At 50.7% G+C, this 23,000-nt stretch overlaps 1 protein-coding gene and 1 pseudogene across 1 annotated transcript in view; one reads left to right on the forward strand and one right to left on the reverse strand.

Annotated features, from left to right (window-relative positions):
• NLRC5 (NLR family, CARD domain containing 5) overlaps positions 1-23,000 on the reverse strand; it is an 83,667-nt gene that overhangs the window by 47,885 nt on the left and 12,782 nt on the right. Inside the window, exons 2-15 of the mRNA XM_011938862.1 lie at positions 21,697-21,815; positions 17,965-18,271; positions 16,350-16,409; positions 14,854-14,922; positions 11,707-13,357; positions 10,572-10,655; positions 10,342-10,425; positions 8,860-8,943; positions 8,632-8,721; positions 7,158-7,217; positions 5,007-5,072; positions 4,427-4,510; positions 2,194-2,277; positions 1,129-1,218 (exon numbers count right to left, since the gene is read on the reverse strand). Of these exons, the coding sequence (XP_011794252.1) occupies positions 1,129-1,218; positions 2,194-2,277; positions 4,427-4,510; positions 5,007-5,072; positions 7,158-7,217; positions 8,632-8,721; positions 8,860-8,943; positions 10,342-10,425; positions 10,572-10,655; positions 11,707-13,357; positions 14,854-14,922; positions 16,350-16,409; positions 17,965-18,259 (2,801 nt within the window). The 5' untranslated portion in view covers positions 18,260-18,271; positions 21,697-21,815. The remainder of the gene's footprint in view (positions 1-1,128; positions 1,219-2,193; positions 2,278-4,426; positions 4,511-5,006; positions 5,073-7,157; positions 7,218-8,631; positions 8,722-8,859; positions 8,944-10,341; positions 10,426-10,571; positions 10,656-11,706; positions 13,358-14,853; positions 14,923-16,349; positions 16,410-17,964; positions 18,272-21,696; positions 21,816-23,000) is intronic.
• The window catches only part of LOC105509595, a 32,226-nt pseudogene continuing 27,483 nt past the window's right edge, over positions 18,258-23,000 (forward strand).

Consider the following 23,000-nt stretch of genomic DNA (forward strand, 5'->3'; position numbering starts at 1 on the left):
CTGTAATCCCAGCACTTTGGGAGACTGAGAGAGATGGATTGCCGAGCCCAGGATTTGGAGGTTACAGTGAGCTATGATTGCGTCACTACACTCCAGCCTTGGTAACAGAGCAAGATCCTGTCTCCAAAGAAATTTCTTTATGTTTACTTAATAACCCCCGTCACCCTCCATATTAAAACTGCAACTATATTATCATTTATTTTCCATGGTTCCACTGAGTTCTCTCTGGAAGTAACTTAGTCTAACTAATATCCCTCGGTTAAACATTCCAGTTATTTTCATTTTTTTTCCAATTACAACCAGAGTCTACGTTGTCTAGTCTGGTCTCGAACTTCTGGGCTCAAGGTGTAGGTGAACTTCTCTACAGCTGAATGTGTTTGCACAATCATGACAATTTATTTAGTATAAGTTCCTGGGAGTGAACAGGGCATCGCTCGGAATGCACTAGGGACCCTTTATTGAATCATCATGTACAGTGAACCGAGGTCCCCTCATCTACCTTTTGGGTGAATCGGCTTCCCTCTCCTCCCTTGAGGGATGTTTAAAGCAGGGACCACCCTGCCCGGTTGAGAATGAGGCTTTCCTCCGAGTGGGAACTGAGTTGACATTAATCAGCATCCGTCCTCAGCTCCCCATACTCAACAGCGAGACTTACAGAAATAGGATTGGGTTCCCTAGTGGCAGAGCCTGGGTCTGTGAATGGGGTAGGGGGTCACATGTCGTTTGGCAGTTGTGCAAGTCATGGACTGACAGTCAGGGACTGAGGGAAGCCAAATGGAGCAGGTCCTTGGCCTGGTCTCCAGGGAGCTTTGGCCCACTGGAGAGTTTGGGTTGGAGACTTGTGCCCTCTGCCTGTGTCATTGGCCACTCCAGGTTAGGGGGAAGCGGAGGTTGTATCCTCCCAGGCATCTCTGGCTCTTTTCTGCCAAGGGTAGTTCTCCAGAGGTATAAACTGTGAGCAGCCTATATCCGCAGCAGCTAGCAAGAGGGGTGCCGGCTGTAACGGGGTCTGGGTGGGACAGCAGCAGCATCTTCTGCCGGTCCCAAGGCCTGGGCCCAGAAGGAATTTCAAGGGTTTTAGAGAGAGCATGATGGGGGTTGGGTACCGTGGTCTGGGGGAGCTCCCACCTGATACGCAGTTCTGCCAGGGTCCAGCATGCACTCACAGCCCTCAGCACACAATGTACCCCGGCCAGAGAAAGCCCGTTGTCGCTGAGGCTGTGGAGAGCAGAAGGCAGCTGTTGGCATGTGGCTGAGGTTCCCAGCCCCAGCCAGCTCTAGCCCCTCCTCGTGGCTCAGCAGCTTGCTGGCTGTCACTCCTGGCTGTCCTGGGTCCCTTGCCAGGGGATCTCAAAGGATTCTGGTGCATGTGAGCGAGCCAAGAAATGCACGATACCCCAACCCCACTTGGAGAATAAAGTTATCCAGCTTGACAGCAAGAACTCAGTGTTTTTACCTCTCTGACCCCCAGTTTCCTCATCTGTAAAATAACCACCATTTTCTGAGCCCTGACTGTACCAGACTCTGTACAAAAGGCTTCGTACATATATGATTTCATGTAATCCCATTTTACAGAGGGGGAAACTGAAACCCAGAGACATTCAATTACTTTCCCAGGGCCACAAAGCTACTAAGTGACAGAGCCAGGATTGAAATCCAAAGCCGAGGCCCCAAATCACTGCTACCCAATCTCAACTCTCCCCAACCCCAACCCACACTTGATCTAAGATCCCCAAGACACCCCCACCCAAACATCATCCCCACCCCACGCAACACCACAGCACACCCAGCAGCCTAATAGCCTTCCTTTCCATCTCACCACCCCTCACACCAACAGTGTATCCCCACAGGAACACACCACTCCCTACCCCAGCACCCCAGCATGACACCTCCCCAGTGCAAAACCCCACCCCACCCTACTCCAGGGCTTCTACAAAGATGAATTGGAATCCAAGCCATTGATCTATAATAAACGCATTTTATACATTTAAGGGTGCTGGATGATTGGACTAAGAGAGTGGCTCATGCCAGAGGTGAAGGCAAGGCATGGTTGAACCATCTTGACTTTGCTGGAGTTGGGAGGAAGCAGGGGTGGCAGTGGATCAGCACCCTTACTGTTGATTAGGAACACAGGGACCACCTGGGGCTCTACAGGGCCTTCCCTGGTACCCAGCAGTGGGGTGGACAACTCACTCCAGCTTCCTGGCGATGTGCAGCTGGGATGCAGCCTCTGCCATCAGCCGACAGCCTTCGTCTTCCAGCTGGTTCCCTGAGAGGCTGAGACAGAGGGGCCCAATGCGCGTACTGTGGGGCTGGAGTCCTCCCTCAATCCCCATCACTTACTCTTTCTTTGCTGACTTTAGTCAAAGCATCACTCTCAGGAATGAACCTTGATAATAACTGAAATCAACAGACTGCATACCACATGCCTGGCAACATCTTAGGTGCTTCTGTGACTTTTGGCCTATTTCGTCCTCATAGTGCTGATGATGTAAGCACTGTAATTATCCTCACCTTACTGATGAGTAAACTGAAGTGCAGAGTAGTTAAGGCACCTGCTCGAGGGTGAATCTGGATTTGAACCCAGGCAGCCTGGCTTCAAGGCCCCACCCTCAACTCTTCCTTTATGCTGCAAGCTACATAATTGCTTTTTGTGATAAACTTCATGATTATGGGGGCATCTGACCTAGTCTGGGAGTCGAGGATGGCTTCTTTGATGCTTAAGGTACTTGCTGAAAGTACTAGAAGGAGTTCAGTAGGTAAAAGGCGGGAGAGAGATGGAGGAAGGGTGTTCCTGGTGGTAGAAGCAGTACATTCAAAGGTCCTGTGGCATAACCCATACAAGGACCTGAAAGAGAGCCAGTGTGTCTGCATTGGAGATTGAGTGGAAGGATGGGGTCAGATGGGGTTTGGGAGGCTGGGGGCAGGGATCTGGACCACCTGGGAGTTTAGAATGTGGGCTTTATGCTGAGCAGTGGGAAGGAGTGAAGGGGGCAGGCATCAGTGAAATATAATCTACTCTCTGCCAGGTGGAAGTGGCCAGGGTGAAAGCAGGGAAGCCAGCAAGGAGGGCAAGGCGAAGGGTTCATCCAGGTAAGAGATGAGGGTGGGTTGGACTGGAACGGTGGAGGAAAAGAGGATAGTTTTGAGCACTACCAGTAGGTCCATCTGGAGGGACTAAATGTGGGAGAAGGGCAAGGGGGCTAGGAGGTGGCTGTGTAACCAGGCGTGTGATGGGGCTGTTTCTGCAGGTGCCGGCACTCGGGGAGGGGCATGCTCAGTGCTGGTGAGGCAGGTAGAAGTGTGTGAGCTTGTTAAAAAACCACCTTTGGCCGGGCGCGGTGGCTCACGCCTGTAATCCCAGCACTTCACGAGCCAGAGGCGGGCGGATCACAAGGTCAGGAGATGGAGACCATCCCGGCTAACACAGTGAAACTCCGTCTCTACTAAAAATACAAAAACAAATTAGCCGGGCGTGGTGGCAGGCACCTGTAGTCCCAGCTACTTGGGAAGCTGAGGCAGGAGAATGGTGTGAACCCAGGAGGTAGAGCTTGCAGTGAGCCGAGACTGCACCACTGCACTCCAGCCTGGGCAACAGAGCGAGACTCCGTCTCAAAAACAAAAAAACAAACAAAACAAAATAAAAAAAAAAAACCCTAATTCCATCCTGGTTCTCCCAATGGGACGAGGTCCAGGATCAAGAGGTGATCACCATGGCAACCCTCACCCCATCCATCTTCCCCTGAGGTGGGGCCACTCGCCCCAGAACACATCATGGCATTCCATCCTCTGCCTTCACGTTCACATGGAGGTTTCCTGGAGGGGCCCCCCTCCTAGGGACATGACAGAGCCTCCATCCATCCCCAAGCACTACTGTCATCGGCTCCTGGACGTCACGGGAATTTCTCCATCCCGAAAAAAGAAGGTTACCCCACGCTACTCTGGAAGAAGGATGAAGGGGGTGGGGTGAACCCTGAGGGACTGTGGTTTGGAAGGCAGACCCAGGTGTGGTGGGGTTTCTACTTGGCAGATCTCAGCAAGAGAGGTAGCAGTGGTTATGAGGATGAGGCTGGGAGCCAGACTGTCTGGGCTTGAACCCTAGCGTAGACTCTTCCTACCTGTGTGGCCCTGAGCAAGTTTACCTTTCTGCAGCTTAACTTCCTCCTCTATAAAACGTGGACAGTAACAGTGCTTACGTCACAGAGATGTGAGGAGTGAATGAGAGGAGGCATGTACAGTCCCTAGCACAGCACCTGACCCAGGGCAAGTGCTGAATAGTAGCAGCTGTTACAATGATCTGATTCCCCCAAATTCTTCATGAGGCAGCATGCCCCTCCCCCACACCACCCACCCAAAGGCGAGGCCCTGCCCACCCTCTCCAACCTCCTTTCCTGGCTCCTACCCCAGGGCTTCCCGTGATACTCACTCCACTTCCTCCAGGTGAGGGCCTTCCTGGAGCAGGGCTATGAGGGTCTCTGCATCGTGGACCTGGAGCTGACACTTCTGCAGCCTTGGGTAGGAATGGGGGACAGAAGGGCTCAGGGAAAACAGCTACTCCATGGCCCCTCCAGCTTCCAGTGCTGGGGGAGTCAGGGGGCCCACAGAACTGGGTCTAATCCTGGCCATACCTCTTAATAGCTGGGTGATCTTGAGCAAGGGACTTAACCTGTCTGAGACTCAGTTTCCTCCTCCCTCAAAGGGAAAAAATAATGTGTACTTCACAGATATTCTAAAGGAATTACAGTGAGGTAAAGATATAAAACTTCTAGCACAATGCCCAGCATATGTATAGCCAGGGTCCAAAGTTGTAGCTATTGTTGTTATTATGACAGACGCTCCTTATTCAAGCCAGGATGGCCTATCCAGGATGGGCATCACACCCGGCTAATCCTTTCCCTCTCCCTCATCTGCTTTTCCCTTTCTCCTCCCTGCCCCTGCTCTCCCTCACCTGGGACTTTCCCCCACATCATATCCCCCTCCTAAGGCAATAGATCCCTCCAAGGTACCTGAGTGTCAGGCTTCTGCTCTGAGCCCCTTTCCTCTGGCCGTCACTTTCCTGCAGGTCTGGAGCTCTGGCAAGAATAAATCAAACACTGGCCTGGGCTCAGGCATCTAGGGCTTGGTGGATCAAGCCTCTTTCCTTGGCTTCTAGAGGCTGGAGACCCTGAAGCACAACTCAAAGTGAGTTGGTAACAAAGAAGATTGCTTACAGATGCCCAAGGTGTGATTCAGCAGAGCAGGAGGGGCAAAAGGTTTGAGGTCAAATGGAACCTTTATTCAGATTTTGGCTCTGCCGTGTATAGCCATGTGGCCTTGGGCAAGTCACTGCCGTTGGCCCCCTTTTCTCTTTTCTAAAATGAGATGACAACATCTGACACATAGGTACCTGAAGGATTGAACGAGACAATGTACGTCCAAGTACCCAGCATAAGTGTAAAATCGAAGCTTAGTAAACAGAAGCTGCTATTGTCGATGATGTGATGGTCTCCATTTGTGGGTGTGCTGTCTGTGGTTCAGAAGGCGAGGAGCATGAGCTGTATGCAGTGAGGCCAGGCTATGGTAAACCATAGACTCTCCCCCACTGGGCTAAGGGAGCGTTAGGGGATGCAGGGAAGCTAGGACATTATGAGCCCGGTTTCACAGACTTTTTGGATTGGTGCTAACCAGATTTTTTTTTAGAGACAGGGTCCCACTCAGTCCCTAGGCTGGAGTGCAGTGACTCTATCCTAGTTCACAGCAGCCTGAAACTCCTGGGCTCAAGTGATCCTCCCACCTTGGCTTCCTGAGCAACTGGTAATATAGGAGTGAATCACCATGCCCGGCTATTCTATTTTTTTTTCTTTTTTTTGTAGAGATGGAGGTCTCACCTTGTTGCCCAGGCTGGTCTTGAACTCCTAGCTTCAAGTGATCCTGTCCCCTCAGCCTCTCAAAGTGCTGGGGTTATGGACATGAAGCACCATGCCAGCCTGTTTAATAGAACTTTCTGCAATGATGGAAATATCCTGGCATCTGTACCACTCGCTATGGGAGCCACTAGTCACCTATGGCCATTGAGCAGTTGAAGTATAGCTAATGTGACTAATGAACTGATAATTTCATTTTGCTTAATTTTAATTTATTTAAATTTAAATAGCCATATGGGGCTAGTGGCTATCCTACTGAGCATCACAGTTTTAAGCAGTTGGAGGGGAAAGAAAGTGACACTGGTCCTAGCGGGTCATTTTTTGAGACAGAGTCTCTCTCTGTTGCCCAGCCTAGAGTACAGTGGTGTGATCATGGCTCAAGCTCCCAGGCTCAAGCGATCCTCCCAACCTCAGCATCCTGAGTAGCTGGGACTATAGGCATGCACCACCACTCCTGGCTAATTTTTTTTTTAGAGATGGGGTCTTGCTATGTTGCCCATGCTGGTCTTGAACACCTGGACTCAAGATATCCTCCTGCTTTGGCATCCCAAAGTGCTAGGATTACAAGCATGAGCCACCGCACCCAGCAACATTGGCCCTACCCTACCAGGTCATTATACAGGCAAGGAAATTGAGACCCAGAGAAGGGAAAGAGATAGCTCAGGGGCATACATACATCTGTCTCTGAGTCTTAGCCAGGAGACCAAAGTGTGGGAGAGCACAATTGTGATGGTCTTTTAGGGAAAAGCAGCTTCCTTTTCTTGGCTTATCTAAGACTTACCAAGCTGGAATCCATGCACAGCTGGAATGGCCAGCATTTGACTGCCCACTGCACACTAACAGTGCTCTAAACTCCTTAAGTGTAGTAACTCACTTAATTCTCAGAACAACCCTGAGATGTAGGTACCATGATTGCCCTCTCTGCCTTTTTTCAGTTGTAAGGACTTTCCCAGAGTTTTCACCATCTAGTAATGCCAGTCTAACAATATCTTTATGTCATCCCCAAGGGTTTGCCTTCCTCTGAGACTTCTGGGGATGCTTCCTTCCCCAGGGACCAGATGTGGTCTGGACATGCTAGAGGAAGTTAAAATCCTTTGCCAACCTAAGCAATAATTCATTCCTCAGTGCAGCCGTAGCAGGAAGAATCCCCATATCCCAGCTCTTCCTAGTCTCTTGGTCACCTTTCCCCTCAACTGCCTGAGCCCAAGTTGCTTCTAAGGATAGTCCCAGACCCACCGCCTCTTGGCTTCTTACCTTTGTAGCTCTGCAGTTGTCTCTGCGGGTGGGGAAAGAAGGAAGATGAGATCTGCCTTCCTGCAGGATCAGATACCAAACCATGAAACCCAGGGACTGGAAACCAGCACATCACCCACCACAGGCACACCCTTTTCTGCCCCAAATGTCCAAACATCCAGATGAAGCTGATTTTGCAATTGACATGGAAACATAACAGAACCAGCAAAAGTGCTTCAAATCAGGCATGTGAAATACTGATTATGTCTTTGCTTGATGAATCCTGCAAGAGTCTTTTAAAAAGTCATAAAAACAATTTTCACAAGAAATATATTAAAAATTAAGGATTCTGTGAGTTTTTTCTTTCTTTTTAAGTTTGAGATGGAGATCTCACTCCGTTACTCAGGCTCAAGTGCAGTGGTGTGTTCACACCTCACTGCAGCCTCAACCTCCAGGGCTCAAGCAATCTTCCCACCTCAGCCTCCCAAGTAGCTGGAACCACAGGCATGCACCACCATGCCCCACTAATTTTGTTCATTTTTTGTAGAAACTATGTTGCCCAGGTTGGTCTTGAACTCCTGAGCTCAAATAATCCTCTTGCCTCAGCCTTCCAAAGTGTTGGAATTACAGGCATGAGCCACTGGGCCAGGCTGAAATTTTTTGACAGAAATTTTTATGATTAAGAAGCATGACACCTAACCTACCCCTTGATCCAAACTGGCTATGTTGGTTCAACACCATGGAGGGCAACACATAGCTAACTATTCGTTTGGCTATGCCTGTGCTTCGTAGACTTGTTGACTCATTCCTTTATCCATCCATCCATCCATCCATCCATCCATCCATCCATCCATCCATCCATCCATCTTTTCATACACCCACCCATCTTTTCAGCTAGCCATCTATCCATTCATCCATCCATTCGTCTATCCATCCATCCATCCATTCATCTATCTATCCATCCATCTTTTCATCCATCCATCTTTCCATCCATCCATCCATCCATCCATTCATCTTTTCATCCACCCATCCATCTTTTCATCCATCCATCCATCCATCCATCCATCCATCTATCCATCCATCATCCATCCATCCATCCATCCGTCTTTTCATCCACCCATCTATCTTTTCATCCATCCATCCACCTTTTCATCCACCTATCTATCTTTTCATCCATCCTTCCATCCATCCATCCATCCATCCATCCATCATCCATGCATCCATCTTTACATTCACCCATACATCTTTCCATCCATCCATCCATCCATCCATCCATCCATCCATCCATTCATCTTTTCATTCATCCATTAATTCAATATATACTAAGTACCAGGTGCCAAGCCTGAGCTAGGTTCTGAAGGTAGAACTGTGAGTAAAACAGTAGGGCATGCACAGATTTATCTTGCAGACGAGGGGCCTCCTCCATTTCCCATCCCACTTTCCCCTCCCCTTTTCTCAAGGCCCTGAAGGCCAAGATCCCCTTCCTTCTGCTCACCTGGCCTGAAGCATCCTGATGGTAGGACACGTGACTGCCACCCTTGCCAAGCAGAGTAGGGTTGACACGCAGACGCTGTTGCCGCTCAGGCTGCATGATTGTGGCAAAGGTGTCAGGAGTGGAATCCCCTATCCCATGGGCCCCAGACCTTCCTTGCCTTGTAAGGGAGTGGGGTGACTCAGGCATAGAGAGGGACTGGGCTGCAGGGGCAGTGGAAAGATCACTTACTCAAGCTTCCGGAGCCGTGGTAGGTGAGGGAGAACCTCCACGATGTTCAGCACCACCTGGTCACTGAGTTGGTTGTCCCGAAAACTGCAAGGAGATGAAGGTCCAGTCTCTCTGCCCTGGGGTTGGGGCACTTGCAAGTCCCAGTTAGCAAGTGACAGGATGACCACCCTCATGTGGGAGATATAAGACAGGGGCCCAGAAAGAGCCGATGGCCTGCTCGCTGGATTCCAGCAGGCACAGCGAGGAGGAAAGACCCTCTGCTGGCCCCACTTCTGGGTCTATTTGGTTCCTATAGGGAAGTTTTTGCCTGGTGGCTCAAGGAATCTAGAAGACAGCCTGATGGCCTCTTCATGAAGTGCAATGAGGAGATCCAGCACCCTGCTCCCAGGGCTTATGTCTGGGATGCGTCTGAGGCCCGCAGGCAATGAGTAAAGTCTAGACTGGGATCCTGCAGGTGTCGCTTCCAGTCTCAGCTGTGGCCCTGACTCACCCAGAGCCCTGAGCCAAGCACATTCCTCTCTGACCCCACTTTCCCCACCGGTTCACAAGTCAGCCCTGCCTGGGTTCCTAGCTGGGGAGACTGATGAGCTGAGGGGAGTGAGGGTGATTAAGAATAATGGTGGGTGATGGGAGACAAAATTAAAGTCACCCTCAATAGCCAGGAAAAAGTGTCAACAAGTTCAATACTTCTGAACCCTTGCCTAATCACTGTTCACAGATGCCCAGCTGAGACGACAATAGGGACTGTGGTCCAACTTATTATTTTCACTCAACAAGTGCTGAACCTTAGTGACAAGCTGCATCTGTGTGGATGAAGGAGTGCCTTCTCTAAATGTCATAAAAGTGCCATATAAACTAGCAGCATCCTGCCAGTGAGGAGGGTCACTGGTCCCACTACTCCCCATGGTACTCAGTCCCAGACACAGGGCAGGAGCATATTTGTGCATATGAGCTTAGTTAGTTAGAGTGTGCTGGCATCTAAATGTGTACATGCAGTTAACTGTATATGTATGCGCTGCATACATGTGCACACCTATGAGTGGCATGTGTGGGTGCATATTCTTGCATATGCCTGTGTACTTCTGTGCAAGTATAGACATGTGTGCACAAATGTGAAGGTGTGTGGTGCTTCATGTAGTTATGTATACCCACAGTGCCTGATTCCTGCCTACGCACTGCCATCCCTTCTCCTGGGATTGCAGAAAGAGGGATAACACAAGGGATAACTTAACACTCATGCTCCTCCAAGATGGTCCAAAATATTAGATGAAGGAAGCCTTGCTCTGGGGACTCTGGGAGCCTTGGGTTTGGACTCAGCCCTGCTGAGTACTTGGACTGATGCCTTCCCTCTCTGGGTCTCAGTGAAAAACTACTGGTCAGACTTGGAGGAACATGCAGGCCCCAGGCAGGCCCCAGGGGGGCTCTGGGACCTGGGCAGTGACTTATCTCCCCAGTCAGTGAGCCCTCCTGGAGATCACTCACCTGACTTCTTCCAGCTGTGGACAGAGAGGCAAAGCTTTCACCAGGTGGCTGATGCCTCGGGCAGTGATCTTACTTCCTGCTAACCTACAGAGTAAGCAAAGATGGTGGGGAGGAACGAGGAGGGGAAAAGGGCGAGGCCAGGAATCTGCCTTGTGCAGGATTAAAGGGAGGGAGGAGAGTACCAGGCATCCCCAGCTGAAGACCCTTCTCAGCTCCAAGGCCTGGCTCACCCCAGCATCTGCAGCCTCCCCATTGTCGGCAAGCTCCTGGAGAGGGCTTCTGCAAAGGCATCCCCACACTTCCTGCTCTTAAAACTGCCATGAGAAGAAGCAAAGTGTCAGAGGATCAGTGCTGGGCAGAGCTGAGAAGTCATCACCACTCCATTAGACAGATGGGGCTTAATGCAGTAGTACTAACAAATACATATTATGGCCGAGACTTCTAATCGTCCACCAAAGCCCATTCTCCACTTCATCTACAGCAATAGAGCTATCGTGAGGAACATGGTTTCCCAGACAGAGATCACATTTCCCAGCCTCCCTTGCAGCTCAGTGTGGCCAGGTGACTATGTTTTCACCAACGGAATGTGAGTGGAAGGGCTGTGTCCTAGTTCTAGGACTGAACTTTAATGCATTGGCATGTTCCTCCATGCTCTTTCCCTGTTCCCAAGCCAGAGCACTGATATACCCAAGACCTAGCTTTGCTGTGCAGATAGGATTCCCAAGGGGATAATGAAGCAAAATGGGAGGGACCTGGGTCCCTGCATAACTGCATGGAGTTGAGCCATTCCATTGACCTGGACCACCTACCTCTGACTCTTCCATGAGAGAGAAATAAAAGTCTACATTATTTAACCTACTGTATTTGGGGAGGAGGTTTCTCTGTTACTACAGTCTAGCCTTTTCTCTAGCTAATATGCACACTGAGCTTTTGCTCTGTGCCAGGCACTGTGCTACAAAGTGTTTTTTCATGCATTATCCCATCTCATTCTCGCAATGACCCTATGAGTTGGCTATTGTTACAGATTCGTTTTAGGAATGAAGAAGCTCTGGCCTAGACAGTGTGCATGTGTGTGCTCCATACACCTGCCCAAAGTCCAACAGCCTCTATCGACAGCCTGGATCTGAGGCTTCAGCCCACGATTAACAGAGATTGAGAATCCAGAAACCACAGACAAGAGGAGGATCCATTTGGACTCCAGAGGTCCTGTCAAGGCATGGAGCTTCCTCTCTTGCATTACAGGCCATTCTGCTCTGATATTCAAGATTCTTATCCAGTCCCCTTGGCAGAGGTCTGCCAGACTGGTTGGCCTCTGCTCCCCCAAAAGCCCAATTCCCTCCCCGGTCCTCCTCCACTCTTACTCACCTGAGATTCTCTATCTGCCCACAGCCTACCAGAGCCTCAGGGCAGTGGGGCTCCAGGGGACAGCCATCAAAATCCAGGTGGATGGGGGCCTCCCTGTGCTCTAGGATGTTGGTCAGAGTGGCCAGGTCGGTGCAGGTCAGTGGGAAATTGTGGAAGGGTAGTTGATAGGGGAGGCTTTGTGCAGTGAGACTGGCCAGCTCAGGCTCCTGTGTCTCATTCACACAGTGACACAGCTCTACAACCTTTGGCCCTGTGAGCTTGCGGGTGGCCAACTTCTTCAACACCTGCACTACGGCAGCCTGCTTGGTGCCGACGCAGTCCTCATTGCCCTGCGCCAGGTGACTAAGAAAGGGGCGGCAGGTGCAGGATGCCAGGCCCGCCAGGAAGGTGGGGAGGTGGTCTGAGAGGTTCAGCCTAGCTTTGGTCCTCTGTACCCAGCGGGAATGGAGGGTAACATGCTGGGTAAGTGTGTCTTTGTCCACCTTGGGGCTGGCCATCAGGTGCAGGGCAGCAAGAAACTCCTGCAGGCTGACGTGGGTGAAAGCATAGCCTGTCTGCTGGTGCCCAGGGCCTGTGCGGATGCAGAAGGAGGTCAGCAGGCTGTGAGTGGCCCCAAAGGCTATCAAGGGTGGAGCAATATCTTTTGCATAGAAGATAACCTTCCCTGTCTCCAGGCCCCTCAGGGCCACCTCCCCCAGGTCCAGCAGGGATGTGGTGGGCAAGTGCCCACGGGGGCTGAGGGCGAGCACCATCTGCATATACAGCTGAGTCATGGTGGGCAGGAGGGCCACAGACTGGCCTGGGGCATGGTCAGGAAGCAGATGGTGGAGGCAGAGACAGGCAACTTGGCACAGCGCAGGCACCGCACACAGGCTTCGCAGACGCCCATTTGTCTGTAACTCCGCCAGGGCCCCCTCCCGCGATGGCTGGGCGCTGAAGAAGTGATTCACATATTCTTCCACCCGTGGCCCATCAAAGCCTAGCATGTAGACCATGGCTGCCTCTGCAGGCAGGCAGGCGGGCAGCTTCCCTGGACGGGAGGTGGCCATCACTCGGCAGCCGGGGAGGAGGGTCCCACGGCAGAGACGGGAGAAAAGGGTGAGGACTGAGCCTGGGCCATCAGGACCCATAGGCTGGAGGGCCTCATCTAGCCCATCAAAGATCAGCAGGACTTGGTCAGCGTTCTTCTCCAGGTACTGGAAGACAGCATCAGGGTCCAACTCAGGGCTTAGGTACAGATCAAAAAGGAGCTGGGACGGCGTCAGGAACCTCGTGATCAGGTTGAGCTGGCGGAATTCAAAAAGGAACAGGGCCTGGAAACAGTCCAGATGGCCCTCTGCCCACTTCTGGCAGAGCCGGTGGGCCAGCGTGGTCTTGCCCATGCCGGACTTCCCCAAAAGCACGGTCACCCTTGGGCCCTTGTTAACCCTGGTGTTGAAGAGGTCCGAGATGCTCACGTCAGTGCCATCTTCCACTTTGAGGTCCCCCATAATGGCCCCCTCCTGTGTATCTAAGGATGCTGTGGCCCGGCGCAGGATTGGAGGTACATAGACCTGGTGGAAGGCGTGGGGCTGCCCTGACCCAGGGATTCGGCTTCCATAGCGCTGCTGGGCAGAGGTCCGCAGGAGCTGCAGGTACTTCTTGGCCAACTCTGCAAGAGGCAGCGACATGGCATGAGGACAGGACCCCCTGGCCCTCTGCTCATGTCTTCTTGCCCCAGTATTGGGCCGTTGGGAGCCTCTAGCCCTAGGTGTGCATGTATGACGGGATGAGGGTGGGAGTGTCAAGAGCACCATAAGGGGATCTGTGCCACCCCAACTTCCAGGAGGAATCAGTTCTAAGGGAGTACAGGCTCTCTGGTAGCTATTTAAACAGGCAGGTGGGAATGGAGAAGTGTGGGTCGTGGTTCTATCCATTCTGCAACAGTACACGTGGTGTAAGGGTTCAGTAAGATGCGGGGAGGGGAATAGGGCACCTCCTTTGCAAACTCTCTTTTTTTTTTTTCCTTTTTTTTTTCCTCCCAGAGACAGAGTCTCAGTCTGTTGCCCAGGCTGGAATGCAGTGGCATGATCCTAGCTTACTGCAGCAGCAAACTCCTGGTCTCAAGTGATCCTCCTGCCTCACAGGTGCACACCACCACACCCAGCTAATTTTTGTATTTTTAGTAGAGGCAAGGTTTTGTCATGTTGGCCAGGCTGGTATTGAATTCCTGGGATCAACTGATCCACCTGCCTCAGCCCTCCAAAGTGCTGGGATTATAGGTGTGAGTCACTGCACCTGGCCCCTTTGCAATATCTTATTGAAACAACCTCTTTCTGTGATATCTGGATCCCAGTGCCCCTTCCCAATATTTCAGTTCTGCAATGCCCAGGGGTGAGCACTAACAACCTGTAGGCCTAGGCGTTACTGATCAGAACTGTGGGAGCTGGGCCCCTACAGTGCCAGATGTTAACCCTTTAATTCCTGGGTCATTGAGAGGTCTCAGGTGACCCAGGGAAAGGGCTGGGGCTGCTTTTGGGGGGAACCCTAGGGGGAAAGGCCAAGGTAGTAGCCTATTTTGAGTGGATGTGAATCCTCTGGTTATGGCCATGGTTGGCAGCAGTGGGGACAGAGAGGGCTCCCATTAGTGGGACAACTAGTGGAGAATGAGGACCATTCTGAGAACTGGTCAAGAGTGAGAGAAGTCCCCTCTCCTCTCACTGGCCTGGTCTGCCCTAAGCAGCTCCCCATGGGCCCCCAGGGCCTCTGTCTTGGGGGTTTCTCCCAGGCCTCCTCACCCCTCCTCACCCCTGCTCACCCCCAAACTGGTCTCCTCCCTGGGTCTCCTTCAACACTGAGGACATAGGGTGTCCCTGGAAGAGCCTGGATGGTGAAGCTGAGACCTGTATGGTGCTTCCAGCTCCTTCAGCGGAGCCCTCTCGAGAGAAGTCCCCATGCAGCCAGATGGGTGGGGAGACCCTTTGCTGCCAGCCCAGGCTTCTCCTCTGCCTGTGCAGGACCTCTAGTCCTTTTCTCCTGGAAACTTGTGAGACAAGAGTCACTGGGCCTCTGGAGGTTTGTTGGCAGGGGACAAGGTCCAGGGTCCAGGTCCTGGCCCCCAGGCAACCCCATCTCTCTGTTTAGGTTCCTCCCCACACTGGTACCCACCTAACTGCTGCTTCCTGCACTGCTTCCGGCGGGGTGAGGACCCACAGCTCTGATGCGGGCGCTTCAGGCCTGAAAAAGCAAAGGAAGGGGTGGAGGAGCCGAGTCTGGGGATCCGGGCTGAGGGGGTACCCAGAACTTTTGGGGAACTCCAGTCCACAGACAGGTGGCAGGCAGCCAAGTGCAGGGACTGGAAAGGCAGGCAGCAGGCAGAGGCTGGGTCAACATCAGCTTCTATTTGCAGAGGGGACTTCTAGGCCCCCCATTGGGAGGTGGATGTTCTGGGCCTGGCAGTCTTGCAGTCCAGGATGCGGGAAGCATGGCCGACAGCCAACAGCCCCCAGAAACACTCAGCTCCAAGCACTAGATGGCCATCTGTCCATCAGGGAAGGACCAAGCTCTATGGAAGCCACCACTGGTCATATAAGTGAAGTTCCCAGTGAGTTTGGCTGGGCCTGCAACCTCCCTCCTGTGTTAGTGTTTTATCATCCTAATTTCTTATCAATCACATTTCCTTACTTCCCTTAATGATTTCCTGAGTCTTGTCTCATTGCATGGATTTTCAAGAATCACTTTAATGCCTTTCTGGAAGAGTTTGAGAAAGCAAGAAGGAAAACAAGAAAGAAGGGGACCGAGAAACGAAGGGAGGGAGAAAGGAAAGAGGACTCAGGAAAAAATTTTAAGAAGTCAAGCAGGGTCCTGTTACAGCTCCCACAGCTAAGTTAAGTGACCAACAGGAATAGCCCCTGGAGCAGGGCCCTGGGCTCCTTGCCCCGCTAAGAGGCTGGAAGCAGTTCGAGAGCACTTCAATATCTTAAAAAACCCTATATTAAAAAGGGACTCACTGGTCAAATATCAATCAGATCTGGTTACAGCCATGAGACAATGATGCCAGCTCAGTGATATGGGCCTATTGCACCAGGGACTTGGACAGTTTTGATTCACTAGGGAGCTGAGATTACAGGGTGGGTTTTCTGTTGGCATTACTGCCAGGCACAGTGATCATTAAAGTCAATGCTTCTGTAGAAATCAAGGTGCCGAGACGAAAGTGTGACCCATGAATCAGTAGGTGGTCATTAATCACTGGCCCTTCTGAGCTTCTTCAGAAAATCAGCCAAAGGCACCCCCGGTGAAGACACCAGCTGCGGGTGAGTGTCAAGGCCAAGGTATACAAGTGAAGCCTGACGCTTTAGGGCTGGAAGATGAGGCCCTGCGGGTTGAGGGCAGGAAAGTGAGAACAGGCTTCCTGAGGGGCTCCAGGTTAGACCCTTGAGAATTGGTAACAGGACAAGCTAAAGCCTTGAAAGTCACAGCAGGAGGAGGTGGGGCTGGGAGACACAGTTAGGGGCTTGACACACTTGCAAAAGGGTCAGGGACAGACGAGGAGCATGGCCTATGAGAAATGGCTGTGACCAGCCACCAACAGCCTCCTCCAGCTTGGAAGTGGGGACTTCACAGTGCTCACCACCCCCTTCCCACCCCCCAACTCCAGTTCTCACCTTGGTGGAGCTGAGATTTAGGTAGGCTTTTCCCCTCAGTTCCCAGTTGGCTGGTGAACCCTGCAAAAGAGGGGAGAGTGTAATGTGGTATGGGGCTGTCATGGGATGCTGGGGACCAGCTCTGGCCTGCTGCCTGGCTCAGGGCTCATCCCACAGGGTGGGTACCCAGCAAAGGAGAAATAAACTGAACACTCAGTTATCTGTTGTGGAGAAAATGTGACGGTGAGCTTTGAAGGCAGTGGTGGGCAGAAATGTGTATATGCAAGTGCATGCAAGTTGATGTATGTGTGTGCACAGGCATGCATGTGTTATGCATGTGTATATGGGTTTATGCACATACCCACATGTATACAACTGTGTGTATCTGCATATGTCTGCACATGTGTGCATGTGCCGCCCAGCCTCCTGCATGTCCGACACTCTGCCTTGAAATAGAGTTCTTTTTTTTTTTTTTTTGGAGACGGAGTCTAGCTCTGTCGCCCAGGCTGGAGTGCAGTGGCGCGATCTCGGCTCACTGCAAGCTCCGCCTCCCGGGTTTACGCCATTCTCCTGCCTCAGCCTCCCGAGTAGCTGGGACTACAGGCGCCTGCCATCTCGCCCGGCTAGTTTTTTGTATTTTTTTTTAGTAGAGACGGGGTTTCACTGTGTAGCTCAGGATGGTCTTGATCTCCTGACCTCGTGATCCACCCGTCTTGGCCTCCCAAAGTGCTGGGATTACAGGCTTGAGCCACCGCGCCCGGCCTGAAGTAGAGTTCTTAAGTGAGTTCCCATTTTCCCTCCAAGGACGCTGTTGCCCCTCAATGTCCTGTGTTTCCCCTTGGTGCTGTGCAAACAGAAGGTGCCCAAGAAATCCCCATGGAACTGAACAGCGTTAAACCTGACTATCTATCAGCAGAAGGCAGAAGGCGCTCCCCGTCACTCTTTCTGACCATGTTGCAAAACAAACGAACAAAACACCTCTAGCCAGGTGTGATGGCTCACATCTGTAATCCCAGCACTTTGGGAGGCCAAGGGAGGAGGATCACTTAAGGCCAGGAGTTCAAGACCAGCCTGGGCAACAAAATGATGTCCTGTCTCTAGAAAAAAATGAAAAATCAGCCTAATGTGGTGGCGTGCACCTATAGTTCTACTGTAGTCCAAGCTACTTGGGAGGCTAAAGTGGGAAGGATCACCTGAGTCCTGGAGTTGGATGCTGTAGTGAGCTATGATTGTGCCACTGTGCTCCAGCCTAGGCAACAGAGCAAGACCTTGTCTCAAAAATGAAAAACAAATAAACAAACAAAAACCAACAAGAACAACAACAAAAAACAACCTCCCCCTACCAAAAAAGAAAGAAAGAACTCTCTCGGGCATTGTGGGCTATGTGGGATTTTGTGGCTGGAAGCAGGCACTCAGCAATTCAAACAATTCGAGTGAAGCCAGGTGGAAGCATCCAGGCCCCAGCAGATTTGGGCGCATTAGGGAATTTGTTCTGGGAAATGTCCAGAAATACAGAATTGAGATCCTGGCTCGGTTACACCCTGTCTGTGACTCAGGTGGGTTCCTGGGCTCCCCCTGACTCTCCATGACACAGGTGCTGGCCTGGCTGCTTTGCGTCTCTCACACCTGCCCTTACCATCATCACAGCCAAAAGTACTCAGCAGCAGCACCTCCAGTTCCAGAGGCACCTCCAGCTGCATGCACACACAATGAATGAAAGACTGCCAGGTGGCCGAACCCTGGACATGCAGCTTGTTGAGTTGTAGGGTGACTCTCTGTTCAGGGTCCAAGGTCTCGTTCCTGGAATCCAGGTCTGTGTTGGGGAGGAAGAACTTCATCTTGGCGTTCAGCCATTCTGGGTCTTTGCTGAGCAGCCTCACAAGACAGCTCCACAGGTTCTTGTTACCGAGTTGGAGGTCAACAGGGTCCATGAGGAGCCGGCCCTGGAAGGACAGGGAAGATAGGTGAGTTGAGGGGGACAGGTAAACTGGGGGCAGATGAGCTGAGGGACAGGGGAACTGCGGGGGAGGTGAGTTGAGGACAGGTAAACTGGGGGCAGATGAGCAGGGGGACAGGGGATCTGGGGGCAGATGAACTGGGGACAGGGAAACTGCGGGGAAGGTGAGCTGAGAGACAGGGGAACTGGGGGACAGGGGAGCTTGGGCACAGGTGAGCAGGGGACAGGCAAGCTAGAAGGAAGATGAACTGGGGGACAGGTGAACTGAGGGCAGGTGAGCTGGGGGACAGAGGGACTGGAGGGAAGATGAGCTGGGGAACCAGTGAGCTGGAGGACAAGTGAATTGGGGGCAGGTGATTAGATGGAGAATAGGTGAGTTGCGGGGCAGGTGACCTGAGGGCAGGTGAGTTGGGGACAGGTGAACTAGGGGGAAGGTGATCTGGGGAAGGTGAGTTGGGGGATAGGGGAGCTTCTGGGGAAGTCAAGCAGTCAAGAACCTCTCCCTACATCTGAGCAACAAAAAATAGGCAGGGAAGTGGCCTCTCCATGGAGTCTTGATGTCTCTGCCCAGGGATTGGCTCCAGAGATCAGTCTCTTTCTTCCGCACCCCCTCCCCACTCCGTTTGTGCCTACATCCTGGCTCTCTGGAATGGCCTAGTTCATCCCCTGTGGACAGTCCCCTGAGGATGCATTACTCATTCTTGTTTCCGTGAACTATTTATGCTGCTCTCAGTCTGAGCTAACCTCATGGCAGAGACAACTAGTTGTCTCCCAAAATCTGTTCTTCCCTTTTTCTTCAGTATTAGAACTACTAAACATTCTCTGGTCATCCAGAATAGATTATTATTTCCCAGTCTCCCTTGCAGTTTTATGTAACCATGTAATTTGGCCAGTGGAATGTAAGTGGAAGTGTTGTCTATTCTTCTTTGCTCCTTCCTGTTGGCTGGAATGTCGATGGGATGGCTGGATCTTGGGCAGCCATTTTGAATCATGAGGTGGAACCCATACTGAGCTGCCCATCTGCCCTGTGCTCACTGACTTTGGACTTCTATTACATGGCAGGGAAATACACTTCCATTCTGGTTAAGCCACTGTTGTTTAGTGCTTTCTGTTACTCACAGTGAACTCTAATCCTAGCTAACACAGACCATCACCTCTTTTGCTAAGCAAATTTTCTCCTTCTGAACTGGAACTCTTTTTTTTTTTGAGATGGAGTCTCGCTCTGTCACCCAGGCTGGAGTGCAATGGTGAAATCTCGGCTCACTGCAGCCTCTGCCTCCTGGGTTCAAGCGATTCTCCTTCCTCAACCTCCTGAGTAGCTGGGATTATAGGTGCACTCCACAATATCTAGCTAATTTTTGTAATTTTTCGTAGAGATGGGGTTTCACCATGTTGGCCAGGCTAGGCTCAAACTCCTGACTTCAGGGTGATCCGCCCACCTCGCTCTTCGAAAGTGCTGGGATTACAGGTGTGAGCCATCATGCCTGGCGGGACTGGAACTCTTAAATCACCTCCTTATAAAAGTACCAATAGAGGGCAAGGGGCATTTACACAGCAAAAGCCTAAACAATGTGCAGTTCCTTTGATTCAGTAATTCCATTTCTAGTACTCTAGAATTGGGAAAAATTGGGAAACAATCATGAACATATGTACAAGATTTAGTTACAAAGATGTTCACTGCAAGACTATTTATAATTATTAAAAATTGGAAACAACCTAAATGTCTAACAGTTGAGGACTGGCCAACTAAATGGTGGTCTATCATCTAGTGGACCATGCTATCACATTTCCAGATGTACCTTCTGGTACTATTTCCTTCCTCATAGCAGTACACACTTGGAAAGCACTCACTGTGAAAGCACTCACTGTCTAAGTGCTTTATATACTTTATTTTAGCCTCACAACTCCAGAGAGTCCACCTTTAACTCTGAAAAGAGTAGGAGGTCCACCCAGAAGCCAGCCTTCCCAATTCCCAGAGGCTGAGGCCAGTACTATGCGTGCTGGGGTTTAGAGTCCAGCTACTCCCTGGCATGCAGCAGAGACATACTTGTATGTGCTGCCAGCCCCACTGGTCATTTCCCCTCAACTGGGCTAATCTCAGGAGGTCCTTACTTAGGCAGAGAGTCTTAGAATTTATGAAACATGCTCACACCATGATCCTTAGGCAGGGATCACCATCTCCACTAAACAGATGGAAAGACCATGGCCAAGGAAGGGCAAAGGGTGTGCCCACGGTCACACAACAAGTCCATGACAGAGCCAGGAGCAGAACTGAGGTTTCTTGCCTCCCAGGCCAGTAAATTTCCAAGGCCTTGGATGCCCGGATGGCACCAGCACCCTGGATTTTGTGTGATCTCAGAAAAAGGATGTGGCCATAGCCTAGGGTATAACTTCTTTTCCAGGCTATGGTGTCCAGCATCCATGCTGCCCATGAAGAAATGGTCCAGGACAGCATGGCACCAGATGGAAGTAAGTAGTGCCTGGACGGTGTGATTTCTGGTGATGTTTCTCATCCTCAAATTTATCCTCCAGCCAGTCTAACACAATACCTTTGTTTCCATCATTAGTGTTCTATCCCCTTAGGATATGACACAAATCTCTTTAAGGCTAACCATACTCCAGAGAAAAAGCACATGGCATCATTATCAGTCACTGAGATTTCCATGGGGAATAATCTTGGAGACAGAGGGCAATGGTTGAAAGATCCATGGCCCAGCTCTGTTACTAATTCTCTGGGGTAGGCATTAGGGCTGTTCACAGATACTCTTTCTCCTCTTTCTAGGCTTTTGGTGGGATTACACTTCTCTGCCTCCTTGAAATTGGGCACAGCCATGAAATTTGGTCAATGAAATATGCTAAAAAAGACTCATGTCATGCCTGTATAGACGTTTTAAGAACCAAGGTGTGATTCACAGTACTTTTTCTTTTTTTCTACTCCAGGGGCCAGAAATATTGCAAATCATGGCTACCCTGTTAGCCTGAGTCTGGGAGAGAGGATGATGTGGAGGAGCAATCCCAGTCAATCCGCACCAGACAGGAAGCAAGAGCAGGAAATAAACTTTTGTTGCCATGAGTCACTGGGACTTTAGAGGGTGCATGTACTGCAGTGTAACCTGGCCCATCGTAGCGGATACACTCATAGTGTGACCTTGAACAAGCCTTTTTCCTACATAAGCCTCAGTCATACCATCTCTAAAATGGGTAGATTAGATGCTGTCTCAAAACTCTTCCTGATTTTCTGTGTCTGATCATTATATTCTCATGCTGAATGATGGTCAAGGGCAGGTTTGTTGTGTTGGGGGCAGCCCAGTAAGCAGATTTGGGTAGGGACCAATCTTGGCAGTAGGAGAAGAGTGAAGAAGTAGATAGGAGGGGAGAAGAGGAGGTGAAGGGGAGAAAAAAATCACCTACTTGGTGTCCTCGTTCATGATAGGTGCTCTAGGGTCCCCACAGAGAGGGTCTCATGGCTGTCTGGGCTGTGTCCTTGTGCCTTGAGTTGGATTGACAGGTTGTTTCCATAGTGCAGACCCCTAAGGGGAGAGAAGACAGGGAGTTGTCCCCACTATTCCAGACTCCAAAAGGAATGCTGTAAACCAGGCACCAGCCCTTGCCCCTGCCTGCAGGCGACACCTCTGAGAACACTGGATCCAGACACAGTCCCTGCAACTCCATCTGTAGACCTTGTTCTTCCCTGACTGCAGCTCCTTATGTCCCTGGGTTTACGCAGCCTAACCCTCCTTGATGTCACCTCCTGCCACACCTGGCTCAGAGGATGCCCCTCTTCCTCCTCCAATTCAGATATTCACCTTACAATGTCCTTTGGCATCACAATGAGCTCTGCAAGTCAGCAAAGTTATTTTTGGTCATTTATTCAGATAATGAAATCATCCTTACTGCAGATGCCAACTTTCGCCCCCAATATAAAACCCCAAAAAGGTTAGGATTTGCAATCTTCTTACTATTTAGTTAGTTTTTAAACAATTGAGAGTAAACATTCTTCTTAAAGAGAAGACCCGAAAGCATTGATAGCTGCTCAAAGAGAGCACAGTAAAAAGACACGCTGGCACAGATTCCCACACCACACAACAGAGATCTTCCTACAAACAAAGAAGAGAACAGGTAGCTACAGACTACATGGAGGAAAGGAAGAGAGGCGGAAGAGCAGCGTGTGCTCTGATTGTGTCTCTGTGAAATATGAGGAACATAACCCGGAGTTCCATGACTTTGGACAAATCCATGTAAATAGGGCACATTCTGACATAATGGAGGTGGTATGTAGTATGGTAATTAGAAATAAGAAAGGAAAAGAGAGATCTTTTGAAGAGGTCCCAGGGGACTAATAAGATATGTCTATATTTCTCTCTCTCTGTCTTTCTTTTTTCTTGAGATGGAGTCGTGCTCTGTTCCCCATGCTGGAGTGCAAAGGCATGATCTCAGCTCACTGCAACCTGCACCTCCTGGGTTCAAGCAATTCTCGTGCCTCAGCCTCCCGAGTTGCTGGGATTATAGGTGTGTGCCACCACGCCTGGCTAATTCTTGGATTTTTAGTAGAGACTGGGTTTCACCATGTTGGCCGGGCTGGTCTTGAACTCCTGACCTCAAGTGATCTGCCAGGCTCAGCCTCTTTAAGTGCTTCTTTTCATTCTTTTCATTTCTTTCTTTCTTTTTCTTTTTCTTTTCTTTTTTTTTTTTTTTTGAGACAGAGTTTCGTTCTT

This window comes from Colobus angolensis, unplaced genomic scaffold (assembly GCF_000951035.1).
Source record: "Colobus angolensis palliatus isolate OR3802 unplaced genomic scaffold, Cang.pa_1.0 Scaffold178, whole genome shotgun sequence".
NCBI lineage: Eukaryota > Metazoa > Chordata > Mammalia > Primates > Cercopithecidae > Colobus > Colobus angolensis.